At 37.2% G+C, this 14,845-nt stretch overlaps 3 protein-coding genes across 6 annotated transcripts; 1 reads left to right on the forward strand and 2 right to left on the reverse strand.

Moving 5' to 3' along the window:
• Window positions 1-931: 931 nt before the first annotated feature.
• On the forward strand, window positions 932-6,122 carry LOC114736728 (glucomannan 4-beta-mannosyltransferase 9-like). 2 transcript variants are annotated; one of them, XM_028924596.1, is made up of 9 exons: window positions 932-1,291; window positions 2,056-2,154; window positions 2,227-2,479; window positions 2,970-3,080; window positions 3,162-3,298; window positions 3,783-3,896; window positions 3,999-4,291; window positions 4,566-4,766; window positions 5,604-6,122. In XM_028924596.1, the coding sequence occupies exons 1-9, from the start codon at window positions 980-982 to the stop codon at window positions 5,767-5,769; spliced, it is 1,686 nt and encodes a 561-aa protein (XP_028780429.1). In that variant the 5' UTR covers window positions 932-979; the 3' UTR covers window positions 5,770-6,122. The 2 variants fall into 2 exon arrangements, with proteins under 2 accessions (XP_028780429.1, XP_028780428.1); XM_028924595.1 differs by having other exon boundaries at window positions 3,999-4,198; window positions 4,572-4,766.
• LOC114736729 (eEF1A lysine and N-terminal methyltransferase-like) lies at window positions 5,720-8,662 on the reverse strand. Of its 3 annotated transcripts, none has more exons than XM_028924598.1 (2): window positions 6,921-8,662; window positions 5,720-5,801 (listed from the first exon to the last, which is right to left on the reverse strand). In XM_028924598.1, exon 1 carries the CDS (start codon window positions 8,591-8,593, stop codon window positions 7,172-7,174), a length of 1,422 nt encoding a protein of 473 aa, XP_028780431.1. In that variant the 5' UTR covers window positions 8,594-8,662; the 3' UTR covers window positions 5,720-5,801; window positions 6,921-7,171. The 3 variants fall into 3 exon arrangements, with proteins under 3 accessions (XP_028780431.1, XP_028780432.1, XP_028780433.1); XM_028924599.1 differs by having other exon boundaries at window positions 5,721-5,801; window positions 6,791-8,662; XM_028924600.1 differs by having other exon boundaries at window positions 5,734-5,801; window positions 7,090-8,662.
• A 2,719-nt stretch (window positions 8,663-11,381) lies between these two features.
• On the reverse strand, window positions 11,382-14,614 carry LOC114736727 (uncharacterized). Its single transcript, XM_028924594.1, has 5 exons — window positions 13,931-14,614; window positions 12,985-13,104; window positions 12,859-12,901; window positions 12,679-12,777; window positions 11,382-12,166 (listed from the first exon to the last, which is right to left on the reverse strand). Exons 1-5 carry the CDS (start codon window positions 14,472-14,474, stop codon window positions 11,986-11,988), a joined length of 987 nt encoding a protein of 328 aa, XP_028780427.1. The 5' UTR covers window positions 14,475-14,614; the 3' UTR covers window positions 11,382-11,985.
• Between the last annotated feature and the right edge of the window lie 231 nt (window positions 14,615-14,845).

Genomic DNA, 14,845 nt, shown 5'->3' on the forward strand with positions numbered 1-14,845 from the left:
GAGGAGTATCATCTTGATATTATTTTTTAGGTATATTCAATATTCTAATTAATTTTTTATTGTGCATCCAACATCCTAATTTTATTATCATGGTATATTTAACACCCTAATATTATTTTCGAGGTGCTGGATATATTAAGAAAATGATATTACGGTTTAGATATATCATAGAAAAGGTTATGATACTGGATGCATTTTTACTTTTACTTTTTACCAAAAAAAAAAGAAGAGGAAGAGGATTATAAAGTTTTCTTGGTGCAGTTGCAAGCGTGCTTTTTGCGGGCGGCTCTTAGCAGCACTAATTAGGATTGCAAAAGTGGATGCTTTTAATTAATATGATTCAAAGTACTTCAAGTTGACGATCAAATAACGTAATACGCACCACTATAGTGTAGTATTATTGCACTAATCCATGATTTAATGATCTCCTGCTTTGAATTCAATTTATTGATATGAAATGAATGGATAAGCACAAATTGTTAACGAGTTCGTCAAGTGTTTTAACAGTTGATTATATATATAATATTAATGATTAATAATGATGGCATCTCTGGTTGATTCAGTTGAAGAGCTGCTGGAATGTGACACTTTCCTACTACTGGTTTGAGTTTGACTCGTCCTCCTCCCTCCTCTCCCCCAGATGCACATATATATATATATATATATATATATATGTATGTATGTATGTATATGTATACACATCCCTTCACTACACATTGTTGTTCATAATATACCATCTCAAACCAGAGAGAGAGAGCTTGAGAAGCAAGAACCATTTCAGTTCAGTTTAGCTTCATTTGCTTCATCATCAACCTCATGCCATATTAGCTTGACGTGACTCCAAAGAATCAATCAGTAGGATTCATTTCAGAGGCAAACCTGCATATATCAGCATTTATATTTTTCGAAACCCAAAGCCACATATATAGCCGCATCCATCCCAGACACTAACATCTATATATATACACTGTTTGTATTCATGTCTGGAATGGATTCATCATCAGTTGCATCAACACTGTTAATGGGGATGACGAGGTGGGAGCAAACTAGGGTTGCAGTGATGGTTCCGGGGTTGAAGATGATGGTGTGGGTGTGCCTCGCCATGTCGGTGATGCTGTTTGTGGAGAGAGTGTACATGGGAATGGTGATAGTGCTGGTGAGGTTGTTTGGAGTGAGCAATCCTAAGAAGCGTTACAAGTGGGAGCCTCTCAAGCATGACGACGATGTTGAGCTTGGAAGCTCCACTTACCCAACGGTTCTCGTTCAAATTCCTATGTACAATGAGATTGAGGTATAGACATATATACGTAGTGCTTCTCATATATAAGATCACTCATCATATGTGCGCTTAACATAATTAATCATTAATGATGCAACCAACTAAGCAAGTTACCTTTTTTATAGAACATTTTGAACGTATTTTTATCATAATTAAGAAAAGTCTTAAACCTCGTTAACTCGGTATTAAATTTTAATAATTTTTTAACTTTATTCTTATTTAATATAAATGCTTTAATGGAAAGTTCAAGAAAGAAAGAATAATAAATTTGGAGTTATCCATATTGTACATTTATATGATAAATTAAATGAGGTGATTCATATTAAGTACAAAAAAAAAATCTCTCTCTCTCTCTCTGTGCCCGGCTATTAATAGGATCAGAAGAGTATTAAAAAGATTAAGTAGAAGAAATTTAATCCCCTTGGGGAAAGTCAGGAATTGATTATAGTATCAGATAACAAGTAATACGCGTATTTTTTTTTATGAGCTACACTTTAGAGCTGTCTAAATCTTACACATTTTTTTTAGTATATTACCCTCAATTTATTAGGTACCTCTCTCATCTTTTTTTTCCACTTATTCTCTCTCATATTTTTTGCTGCTCATTCTCTCCTCCAATCAGCTTTTTATATTTTTTCCCCTCTAATTAATTTTAACCAATTTTGATTCGATTAATTGTCTCTTGTGAAAAAAAAAAATAAAGGGAGTGATAATTAGAAAAAGAGTAAGAATTGGCATTCATGATGATGAGTGGTTGGTCCATGGGGAGCGTGCAGGTGTACAAACTGTCAATAGGAGCAGCCTGTGGGCTCTCATGGCCGTCTGATAGGATTATCATTCAAGTTCTGGATGACTCCACTGATCCTCTTATCAAGGTCCTCTCTATTCCTTGCATTTGTATTAGTATTCTGAAAAGTCCAATTTCTGAAAGTAAAATAAAATGACAGGAAATGGTGTTGACGGAGTGCAAGAGATGGGAGAGCAAAGGGATAAACATAAAGTATGAGATCAGAGAGAACAGAAGAGGCTACAAAGCAGGAGCTCTCAAGGAAGGAATGAAGCATCCTTACGTCCATCTCTGTGACTACGTCGCCATCTTTGATGCCGACTTCCAACCTCACCCTAATTTCCTCCTCCAAACCGTTCCCTTTCTCATTCACAACCCTCAACTTGCTCTCATCCAAGCACGCTGGACTTTCGGTATCGAGTTTCTAGTAGCATCATTAGAGATATTGCAATGGGTTATCTAAGTGGGATGGAGAACTCTATCTCTTGTGAGGTCGAAAAACCAGCCCACTTAGCATCCCATGCTATTAAGTCTCTAAGATATTAATTGTCTTAAGCCTTTTACTTCATTGAACTACAAGAGAACATATATAAATATATTCGACACCACATCCAAAAGATTCAACATTAGATTTACCTTAACCCAATAATTTCCCCATTTCCCCATAAAGTATGAGTTCACTTGCACGAGTCTTGGGCTTTCTATGCAATATAAAGCCAGCCTCAATCCCAGGAATTTTATTTACTGATATAATAAAAAATATAATTACAACACTTGTCTTGTGGCTGACCACTTGAACACCAACAAACAGACAACATGAGAAAATTCTAGCTGGCCTAAAACTAAAGACAATTATTGGAAGCATATCATGGAATAGTAATGTTCTCTCCTATTGTATTGCAGTAAATGCTGATGAATGCTTAATGACAAGAATGCAAGAGATGTCACTAGATTACCATTTCAAAGTTGAGCAAGAAGTTGGATCCTCTACCTACGCTTTCTTTGGCTTCAATGGTAAATCATTCTTCTTATCTTCTCACAACTGCTTCACTCCATGATCCATTCTGCATTACCAAATGCTGCGTGCATATTCAGGCACAGCTGGTGTCTGGAGGGTTTCTGCATTGAACGAGGCTGGAGGATGGAAGGACAGAACCACTGTGGAAGACATGGACTTGGCTGTCCGAGCCAGTCTCAATGGCTGGAAGTTTTTGTACCTTGGTGATCTTCAGGTATCATAAACTATGAGCTAGTTTGTGAGTTTTGGTTTAGTCAATTGAAAAACCTTCTGATGAACCTATTCAAAGAAATAGATAAATCAAGCTAATCATAAACACCCCACATATGGCATGTTCATGTCTCTTAATTGACTTAAGAATGATTTTCTATCCAGTTCAGCATAGTCAATCGAAACTCAGTCTGAAGCCAAATCAAATCAAATACCTTTTGGATAGATCAACAAAAGGAAAACAGAGCAAATCGATTATGAATAAATATGAAACATGTTAGGTACTCTTAGAGGGCACACCTCTCTCTAACATGCATGTTTCTTCATAATTTGTTGGATATGCCAATTATATCTACCCAAGAATTTTTCATGCAATATATGATATTTTATCTCAGATGATTTAATAAATTAAGATGGTCACAGTGATTTGAATAAGAAACTTTCACTTGACATTTTGCTTGAACTCATAATTTCGTCAATAAATTCAGGTGAAAAATGAATTGCCAAGTACATTCAAAGCTTACCGTTATCAACAACACCGATGGTCCTGTGGGCCAGCTAATCTCTTTAGGAAAACGGCAATGGAAATCATAAGAAACGAGGTATTAATCTCAATTTCTTTTATAACTACCTCCAGAGGACCTTGATAAGGACATTCAACATTTACCCGTCACTACTAATTCTATGTTTATCATATTTTGCAGAAAGTGTCAATGTGGAAGAAGCTCTATGTGATATATAGCTTTTTCTTTGTCAGGAAGATCATAGCTCATGTGGTCACATTTGTGTTTTACTGTGTTGTTCTTCCTGCAACTGCTCTTGTTCCTGAAGTGGAAGTTCCCAAGTGGGGTGCTGTATATATACCTTCCATCATTACTCTGCTTAATGCTGCAGGAACTCCAAGGTCAAAATTATCTGACTTGTTTCCTCTACTCTTTAAAGTTGATTTAACAGTGACTGTTCAAACTGTTTTTTTTTTTTCCTTCCTCTTTTGGTCAACGAATGCTCAAACTTTATAATACAAATGTGAGGTGCAATTTCCTCAACAGTCACAGATAAGATTCTTCAATATAATTATCATACGTGGAAGAACTTCTTTCAAAGATCCATATATAAAGTTCTAAGCCGTAAATAATATCCACTTGATATGTTTTTACCAAGAACTTGATAGCAGATCCCTATAGCAGTGCGCCCTCGTTTTTTTCCCTTTTTCTTGCACAGAAATTTTGCCTTTACTAATTAGTTCATTCCTAACTTTCCACAATTACGGGGTGCAGATCACTCCACCTATTGGTATTCTGGGTTCTATTTGAAAATGTCATGTCAATGCATCGGACCAAGGCAACGCTCATAGGTTTGCTGGAGGCAGGGACAGCAAATGAATGGGTGGTCACTGAGAAATTGGGAGATGCTCTTAAAACAAAATCAGGAGGAGAAGCACCAAAGAAGCAACGTGTCACAATTATTGAAAGGTATGTTTCTTTCCTCTTTTCCTGGGATAGCAGCATTTTGAAATCTAAATAAGTAAACTTCGGAAAAATTTCTGAAGAAATAAGAGACACCAACGTATATATAGCTCGACCCAATCAATAGTGTGTATAACAGAATACTCAAACTCTAATATACAAATAACATAACCATATACGACACTGGGATTCTTTACTATGGGAGAAACAGCATGGACCAGAATTTTCTCAACCAATTAGACTTTTCCAAGTCTCCCTTAGCATATGTAATTTAAAGGAGAAAACGGGAGAAAAGAAGAGGGCGCTACCATGAGATTCCATAATTTTACTTCAGCAAAATGGAATTCTCAGCACCATATTTATATACATTTTTACATTTCAGTGGAACTGTAATTGATCAAGTAGTGCTTGATATATAGCAAAATTTACAAAATAAATTCCGTAGTCTAGTGGACAAAACTGCTATTCATAGTAGAAATTAGACAGCGCCATTGGAGCCGACCCGCAAGTTTCCCTTCTGTTCAGCAGAAGGCGTAACCCTCAAAGTGATCTGTAATTAAGAGTTCCTTATACAAGGAGAAGAAATCTACTTTGTTAATCTATCATTCGTTATAACTGGATAGGTTCCTAGAAGGTTAAGAATGAATATGTCATTAGCTCCTATCAACATAGTAAAAGTCCACTGTTCAATAAATTTCATGTAATATCGCTCCATTTTTTTCCCAAAAAAAAAAAAATGAAGCCATCAAGATGATAATCATCGTGCAAACAACTCACACATAAGTTATACAACTAGCATTTTTTTTTTTTCACCTTTTCTTCTTTCATGATGATTACAATCAGAATCTATCTGCTCGAACTTGCCTTTGGGGCCTACCTGTTCATCTGTGGATGCTACGACCTAGCCTTTGGGAAGAACCAGTACTTCATATACCTCTTCCTGCAATCTCTTGCCTTCTTTATTGCAGGGTTTGGCTACGTTGGTGTCTTTGTTTCCAATTCATCATAGTGCATCTCTTCCATCAGTAAGATCTCAAGCATCTGCCATTTGACATCAAGCCCATGACAAGAAAGATCGGAAATCAACTTAGGCAGGAATCAGCTACTTAAACTATACATTCTTTTGCAAAAATCATTTTTTTTCCATGTTGAATTGTTTCCTCAAGGAAGTAGTTGAGGAGGTTAAGGAAATGAAACAACAAAAAAATTGTTTGTTATATATATGAAAAGCCAATACAAAAAAGAAAACGACAGATTAGAATTGAGAATGAAGCAGGGACCAAAATAAGTGAAGTGAGAGCTTTTACTAAATTTGACTTATCTCCTTCTGCTGTCAAGAAAGATACAGAAACTGAATCGGATCAAGCAAAATGAGATTTCAAAACAAAGGACCATTTCAACCTCCCTTGAACCTGTTCCCTTATCAAATAAAGCTCTTTATTCTTTCTAATTTACCCTGGAAATAATTTAACAAGGAAGAACCGTGTGCCAATTAAAAAATACAACAACTCTTTTGCTCCCTGGCAAGCTAGTTGCCAAACGCACAACTCTTCTAGGGAGTGTATGTGCATGCACGAGGGTACAAGGTCAAAATTTAAGGAACTTCAACTTAGATCATGTAAAGATGAAAGGTCAGATTTTTCAAAATTCATGAATCAAGCATATTATCAGCAATTTTAAAACTACGGAAATCCAATCAAAAATCATCACTGAATGGCGTCCATGCGCAGGCACACCATCAGCGCAAAAACTAAAGAGGAGCACATGTCCAACATAAGGTGGTCATATTTCAAGTTTTGACTTAGTTCAGGATCTAGACCAAGCCTGAAGAATATGTAGCATAGCTAGTTTTTGACTAACTTCAGCGAGAAAACGTGGCATAGTCAACAAATCCAGGAGTTCAAGAAAAACAGTGAGGAGAAATACTCCACTCACATTAGTTCTAATTAAGTTTTGACCATAAAATTACAGCAAATGCAACGTGTTGCAACTAAAAGCATTTTGGTCCGATACATGTCAGTAAATGTTACCTTGAGAATTATCAATTATCTTCAATGTCAAAATTTAAACATGATCATCTGAGCAGCTTTTTCAATGTTAAATCTATAGGGTACAATTATCCAATCAGCTGAAGTTCACAGTCTAAGACGATGTGAATACCTCATCAAAGCAACTAGATCTCTACAAAGAGGCAAAGCTGCTTTTTCAAGGAAATGATCCTTCATTCCAGTATTCGCTCAACTCTTTTAAGGTGGATCTCACTGGAGGAGAAAATAGGCACGAAGAAGGAATCTTGGAATTGTATCATTTCATAAAAGTGTAAACACACCTTCAATCAATCATCAGTCTTCTAGAGAAGAAAGAGAGTCCAATTGAAATCCTGAAAATGCATTTGGCTAGCCGAGTTGGAATTAATCAGATATCTTTGTTATGGAATTTATGTAAGCTTCTGGGATAACTGATTTCAGTCTCATAAGAAAAGAGTTATTGCAGTCCCCAACAGAAAACACATGGGGTGATACTGATGCAATAATTACAAAATTTTCACCATTTCCCACATCTATCTTATACAGTTCTGCAAAATGTTCCTGAAAATGATGTACCAGTTGGCAATAGAAGGACCTACTAGGAGAAATAACATTTATAGAAAGAATTCCAAGTTCAGAGAGAACTGATTTGGCTGCCAGAAGAACATTCTTCCTAAGAAATTCCACTGGCGGGGCACTTATACCACTCCTTACATCACTTGAATCTAGATCAACCATGATGACATCGAATTTATTGTTGACATCTTCACCATCAGGAAAATGACAATGACCATGTTGCTCACAAGTGGCAGAAGAGCACATAGGATGCCAATTCGCCTGATGTGAAAGTTTCTTCACAAATTTAATGGCGTCTCCAACAACAACATGCATAAACTCGCTATCTTCTAATCCAAAATACCGTTTTGCAACCTTCAAAACTTCCTTATCAGCATCCACACCCGTGACCTCAAAGTCCAATTGGTTTCTCAAGAAAGAATGTAAAGCCCCACCTCCAACCCCAAGACATAAAGCTTTTGGTCTAAACCCAAGCTGAATTCGTCCTTCTATATATTCACTGATCAAAGATAGGCTTGCCACCGTTGGAGCCAAGTAAGGGTGTACCAAAACCCGAAGATCAGGCACAAACTTTACCCCTCCAATCCTTACACCTGTCGAATGAAAATCTTTTGCATCAGGAACAATAAGAATTTCAGTCTGAATCAAATTAGGCATCCTCTTGAACCTCAAACGCCTCCGAAATTCCCGTTTATAACAACCACCCAACCTATTCTCGCTTTCAATTTCAACATCTTCAACCAACATTTCACCAACAACACAACCCGCACATTTATGTATTACCACACTAGAAACCAAATTATCTTCATAACTCAAAATAGGTACCTCCGGAATGCCGTTTTTAAACAAGTATTTGGGAGACAAGGCAAGTAGAAGAGGTTTTGAGCATGCTTCAAGCTCCTTCCGATGCGACGAAGATTCTAGCGGACGGTGATAAATAGTTGGTGATGAATCACCCTCTTTGAATTGGTTTCCCAGCAAAATGAGGCGAGATACACCAGGAGAGCTAAAGAGCAGCTGGAGATGACCCCATTCAGTAGAGAAGATCCAATCACTTTCGCGGGCTTCAGGGACGAACATTGCAACAACAAGGGGTGACTCAGAAGCTGGAACCGGGGAGTCCAGAACAGCAACTCGGAGCAGTGAATCAGCACAAGTAGGATCGGGAATTGTGAAGGTGATGAATCGAGAAGGACAAATGCTTTCAAAGGCTGCAACATCGAGCGCCATCACCGTAAACACATCCAGAGCAGTTGTTCTTCTTCACTCTGGTTCTCGATCGATGCGTGCCTGAGTGCCTTTACGCATAAAATAAATAATGCAAAGTTGAAGTGAAAATCCATACCCTATAAATTATAATAGTACGAACTCTATTTATAACAGAAATTAAATTAGTTATTTATGATAAATAAATATTATTTTTTTTAAAATATCGTTAATAATAAGTGTCTTAATTAAAATTATAATTATTAAAAAAATTATTTTAAAAATATATATATATATAAAAAATAAATTAAATTAAATTTTTATATTTAAAATCAAAATAAAAATCAAATAAAATTTTATATTAAGAAAAAAAATAGTATAAAAAAGTATTATTATCTTTGATTAATACTTTTCAATGTCTCGTGATAGATGGTGTCTCGTTGCTTTTTATCATTTCCCGCCACGACATAACACAACGAGATAAGAAACCGGTAACAGAAAAGGCTGACTTGTTCTCCGGCCGGTCTCTCCGGTGCACAGAGAGCCGCCGGTGAAAAAGTGAGGGACACGTTGCAGTTAGCGATATGATTTCGGTGACAATTCGAAAGTCGGGTTGGTCGTTCCGGTCACCGCAGCTCATATCTGCTGATGAATAAATCAAATGGGAAAAAGAGATGCATTATTTTCCCTCTTGTCTGGACTGTAAAAGATCCAAATTCATCCTCTTGACAAACTTATCCGCTCTTTTTATACCCTAGTGAGGTAGATTTTCAGTCTTTAGTAGATCAGTTTGGTTTGATTGAGCTAGTTCCGCGAGGCAACAAAATTACCCGGAAAAGTGGTAAATTGGGATCATGAGATGCAATGCATTATGAGATAGACTTGTTGGATCCATCTGTAATCTGGAGATTACTTGCTTTTCTTCATTACATTGTGTGAGAAGGGTATTTCTTGATACTTTAGGCCCTCAAAAAAGACAATCACATCACCCAAATTCAAAGTTCATCTTAGTGCATGGATTTCGAATTATTGGGATACTGAGTGCGTTGATTTTGGGATCTTCATAGTAATCCCTTGTACAGCTGAAGATGAAGATGGATCTATGAAGCCTAAAGTTCAAGCCCAGAAGGTTTGCTTGATTTGTTCTTCCAGCGGTACTGTACTGGGATTCACCGTATTTTTTGATACAACTGGGATTCACTGTATTCTCCTTTCTTGATATCGCAAATACTGACTTATACTTAATATAAAACCTTATTTAACTTTTACTTTTATCTTAAATATAATACCTTAATCTATTCTGTCTCTCATATTTATTCATTTTTTTTTAAGATAATCCTTCTAATGATAGTTTTAACTAATAAACTTGATCATCAACGATATTTTAGAAAAGACAACATACATTTATTATAAATAACTAACTTAACTTGCTTTTTTAATTTATTTAAATTAGTCAATTAGCTCTTATATTTAGGATCAAAGACGTAGAATCTGCTAAAGAAATTTAATCAAAACCTTGATCTTGGACAATAGATTTTAAGTCTAAATTGATTTGAAGCCTCACTCTCAAGTCTCAAAACTGCGAAAGTTTAAAGTTGTTCGCAGGAAGGTGGTCCCTTCAACATCACCTTCTTCGGTTTATTTCTTAGCTCGTGATGTGGCTAATCCTGGATGCTTCTTTGAGGATCTTTCCAACACCTGTTCGCCTGAGATCAACCGGGACCGAGAAGGAATAGGCTAATTTAGTTTGACCTACTCTTTTTTGTTTCTCTGCCTTTTTTACTGCTTTGTGTTTTCCTTCCTTTACGCTTTTGTTGTGATTCCCTCTTCGTTGTTCTCGTTACGTAATTAAAAGCATTTTCAAAGCCAAAAAAAAAAAAAATCCTTTAATAAACTTCGTCCTTTATTATAGGTTTCGTTTCGTTTTTTTTGGATACATTTGAGCCAGGCTTGATATCAATAGGTATCAATATGGCCTTGGATACTCAAGGCATGCTGCGTCTGTAAGCATGCAATGTGAAATTCGATGTAGAATATATTCTCCAGTTCATCAAAGATAAGAACAAAGTAAGTTGCATCGTTTTTCTTTTTTCACTTTGAACCAAAAAGAAAAACGAACCTTCCTACACCTACCAACATGTGCTTTTTGTCTCTGCTCTCATGTTCAGTATTTGATTCAAAGGGCAGGTACAGAACTTCCATGCCAGGAAATTTTCATTTTATGCAGTAAGTTTAATTTTAGTGTAACATTAAATATGTCAAGGTGCGTACTACTGCAAACATGTTAAGAGTAGAATCAATGAAGAAATTATGTGCACATTAGCCATTAGGTTAGTTTATACATTAAAAAAATCACCACTTTACTGACTCATGAAATTTCATACCAAGATACACGATATACATGTTACTGAAATAGAGATGATAAAAGCGACGCTAACGATGGAGATGTATGTAATAATAATGGCAATAGCATAGATGAAGATTGACAAATAGATTGCATGCTACAACCTCATAGTCATCCCAAGAACATGAAGCATTTCGCTAACCTGTCAAGTGTTTCATTTTCATTATCATTATTATTATTACTATTTGATAAAATGATCAATTCTCATTAATAAACAAGTCTCAAGTTACAAAGCAGAGAGTAAAGAAGGACAAGAAGAAAGAAAATGAGTACGATTATGCCGGTAGAAATTAAAGTAACAAATCGAAAACCTGTTAAAAAAGTGTTTCATTTTTAAAAAGCTGAGAATTAGAACAAAATCTTCCTTTAGTATGGGAGAGAATGAAGCCCTAGTAAGGGTAACTTGTGTCATTCCCCAAATCTATTAATCATTAAAAGAATATGATCCATCCATAGGAAGGAAAAATCACCAAATATACATTTGTACAATATTCCAACTCCTGCTGAGAATGTGGACCCACGCTACACAGCCTAGCGCTAAGCAAATTGCATAACATGCCCTCTGTTCTTCACTACCCAAGAGGAGAAAGTGAAGTAACAAAAAGAATGAATAATCCAATTCCTTACTGACCAAAAGCATAATAACCAAATTTTTGAGAATAACATGGACGTGGTGCCCATGGAAGAGAGAAAAGCCGGGTCAGAGAATCAGTGATGCCCCGAAAATACCAAACACAAATCCTGGATCACCATTATTACCACAAAACTTATTATTATGATTATTCTCATTGTTGTGTCTATACTGAACTTCTAAGGGAAAAAAGAAAAAAACTAAGCAACTTCAAAATTTGCACAAGCCTATTGCTTGAATAAAATTGAAGTTCCTAAAGCAGAAACTGAAGTTTAAAAGGCTTCAAGATTTACCGAGCCACTTCTAGGCAGAAACAAGCTCTTCCCCAGACAATTCTTAACAGTATGATTAAGGTAAATGAGATCCTAATGTAACCAACTCCTACGCGTTTATGTTCAGGCAATTTTGGTTTGATAAGGTCTCGAGTATGTCGTAGTGACCATACCCATGAAATAGCACATTGATGGGACTCTCCTTCTCCTTCCTATACTCTTCACCATAATTTGCTATATTTGCCAAATCACCAGAGTTTCTGTCCCTCATGAAGACCGAGATCGGTGTCCTGAAAAGTTAGATGGAGTTCGTCAGAAAAGAGCAATGGAGACTGAAAAACATAAAGGTGCTAAACTTGCAATCGACAAGAAAGTTCATATGGTCCTAGATTTGGTATTAATACAATAGCATTTACACAAGTTAAGCTCTAGAATTTGATTTCACAATTGTACAAAGGTTCAACTATATGTCTATATCTATCTGGATTTTAAGCATCCGCGATGTGCATAGGTCTGTAAGCTTGGATTACCAAATTGAAAATCAAAATAAATAGCATTTGAAGCGTCATAAAGGTGGGTGACAATGCAAGTACTTCACAAGCTCACAATTTTATTTATTTATTTATTTTTTTACCAATAAAGATACGAAATATCATGTCTCACAAATTGGAAGGAGCAACGCCAACCGTTATATCTTGTTAAACGGGTGATTAATATCTACATATAGTACCTGTGACCAAATTTAAATGGACATCAACAACGAACCTCAAGTCAGTGTAAAGAAACATAATCTAGAACTCACTTCAAAACGTGAGAAGCCATCAGCAGTTCCGGTTCCCCACCCCATACGTATGGCTGCTGAATTCTCTTCACATACGCATCAAAATCCCCCTCAATAAACCTATGCATATCAGAGTCAATTAATCACATATTCCCAACAAAGCACGTGAACCAGTAAAATGTCACATATTACAAATATTACCATTCTGTTTCCTCGCGTCTTTTAAGAAGTTCATCCACAACCTAGCACAATAACATGAGGTTACAAAAAGATTGTTAAGCAAATAGGACTGCCGTTTTGTTCTGTCTCATGCATAACGATCTCACCTGAGCCTTAGTTCATCAGCAAGTTCTCTCTGGCGATTCTCATCAGGCGCTTCTTCCCCATTTCTTAAGCAAGCTCCATGAACTATCGCTCTGAATAGGCATCGACCATCGGCAAGCACCCCTACACCAGACGCATTTCATCAATTTGAACAATTAGTATCATAATCAAAAGCTAAATCCACCCAATGATTCGCAAAGTCAAGCTCTGGCGAAAAATAAGGCTATTGGCATATTTGTTATAACCAAGATCAGACAGCTGTGCTTATGGAGTTATGCTTATAGACCTATACGCGTGCAATTGTGACTGCAATACGTTCAAAAGCAGCAGAATCGGTTGTTAGCGCTCAACAGACCTTCGCGAGCAATTTTTAGCCCCCAAAAGGAAAATCAATTCAAGGAAAAACAGTTTGAGGGGAAAAAAATAATCATAAAATTTTATCGTTGGAGCTATAAAAGGAACCTTTCCGAGTGTAAGACAACACTATCTTCCCAGCCTTGTCACAAAAACGCATCATCATCTGATCGAGCGATTTCAAACATTCTTTGTAGCCTTGATTATAGTTACAGAACAACAAGGCAAGATAATTCAACCTTTGATCAAATATTGAAAAAAACTGTGAACTCCTTTAAGAAGAAATTATCGTCGTCACCAGAAAACAGCACATTAAAAAGATTTCTAGAGAGTAATGCATTCAATCACTCAAAATCTTGATCAAAAAACAAAGAACAGACAAACACAGAACTCTTTTGCATGTGACAGAACTCCCAGTCAAACTAGCGTCATCGTCCACAGATGATTCGATAAGCCTTCAATGCGAATTCTAGGTACGTGAGTAGCATTATTTGAAAATCATTGCCAAGAAATGTTTACCCATGACATAAACACATCGAACTAAATATTTGAAGTTTTGAAGGAGAACAAAACAGGAAAGCCAGGGATAAGGAACCTGTGACTCTGTAATCGGAAGAGACTTCATCTACTTTGTCGCTGCCGGCGTCCTTCAATTCACCATCTTCGATTTTCTCGTCCGAGGACGGAGCTTCCGGATTGGTTTCAAGCCAAAGAGGCGGCGCGAGACAGGCGCAAACGCCGAAGAGAAGCCAGGCCGAGTCTGGACGGTGAAGCCACCTGGCAGGGCGTGCGTCCCAGGCTGCATTCCAAGACCCCTCCCCTTTCAACTCCTGGTGAAGCATCAGAGCGCGACGAAGATCGCTCCGAAACCCCGCAGTGCCGCCAGACGGCAATATGACGTGCCATACGGAAGCGGCGCCGCCACCATCGAGCTTACAGGCGCTGGAGTGATGGCGCCGACGAGAGGCATCGGCGTCGGCGCCGAAATGAAAGGAGGTGGGAGGTAGTCGAGCGGGGTGGTTATGATGGTGGTGAGCGGCGGAGCCGTGAAGGAATGAAGAGAGAGAGTTGAGGATCCAAGGCTTCGGGCGGGTACTACAGAGGACTCCAAGCATGAGAGAAGTCGTGGATGCTAACATGCGCTGGCAGGCTTATCCTACGCACCCATGAGGCTCAGAAACTGATGGCGCTGTGCTATTTTATAGGCCTGCACTTTTTGGTTGGTGAGGTCTTGTGACGGCGAACCATATTGTTGGAGAGAAAAGCAGAGAGGAGAGAGATGGTGATGATGACGACGAAGCGAAGATTGATGGCAAAAATTACAAAATCAAATTCGCTTTTTACAGAGAGGATTTGAGGAACAGAAACGTGGCTATGCAGAGCTACAGTACCATAAATATGTATATAAATATATATATTTATATATATTGCCAACGCCCAATAAAATATATATATTGCATAGGGTTTTGCTCTTTTACTTTGCATCTAAAACAAATGTGATTTGGTGCCA

The sequence above is a fragment of the Neltuma alba genome, unplaced genomic scaffold (assembly GCF_004799145.2).
Source record: "Neltuma alba isolate B1F8T4 unplaced genomic scaffold, ASM479914v2 tig00013364_pilon, whole genome shotgun sequence".
Lineage (NCBI taxonomy): Eukaryota > Viridiplantae > Streptophyta > Magnoliopsida > Fabales > Fabaceae > Neltuma > Neltuma alba.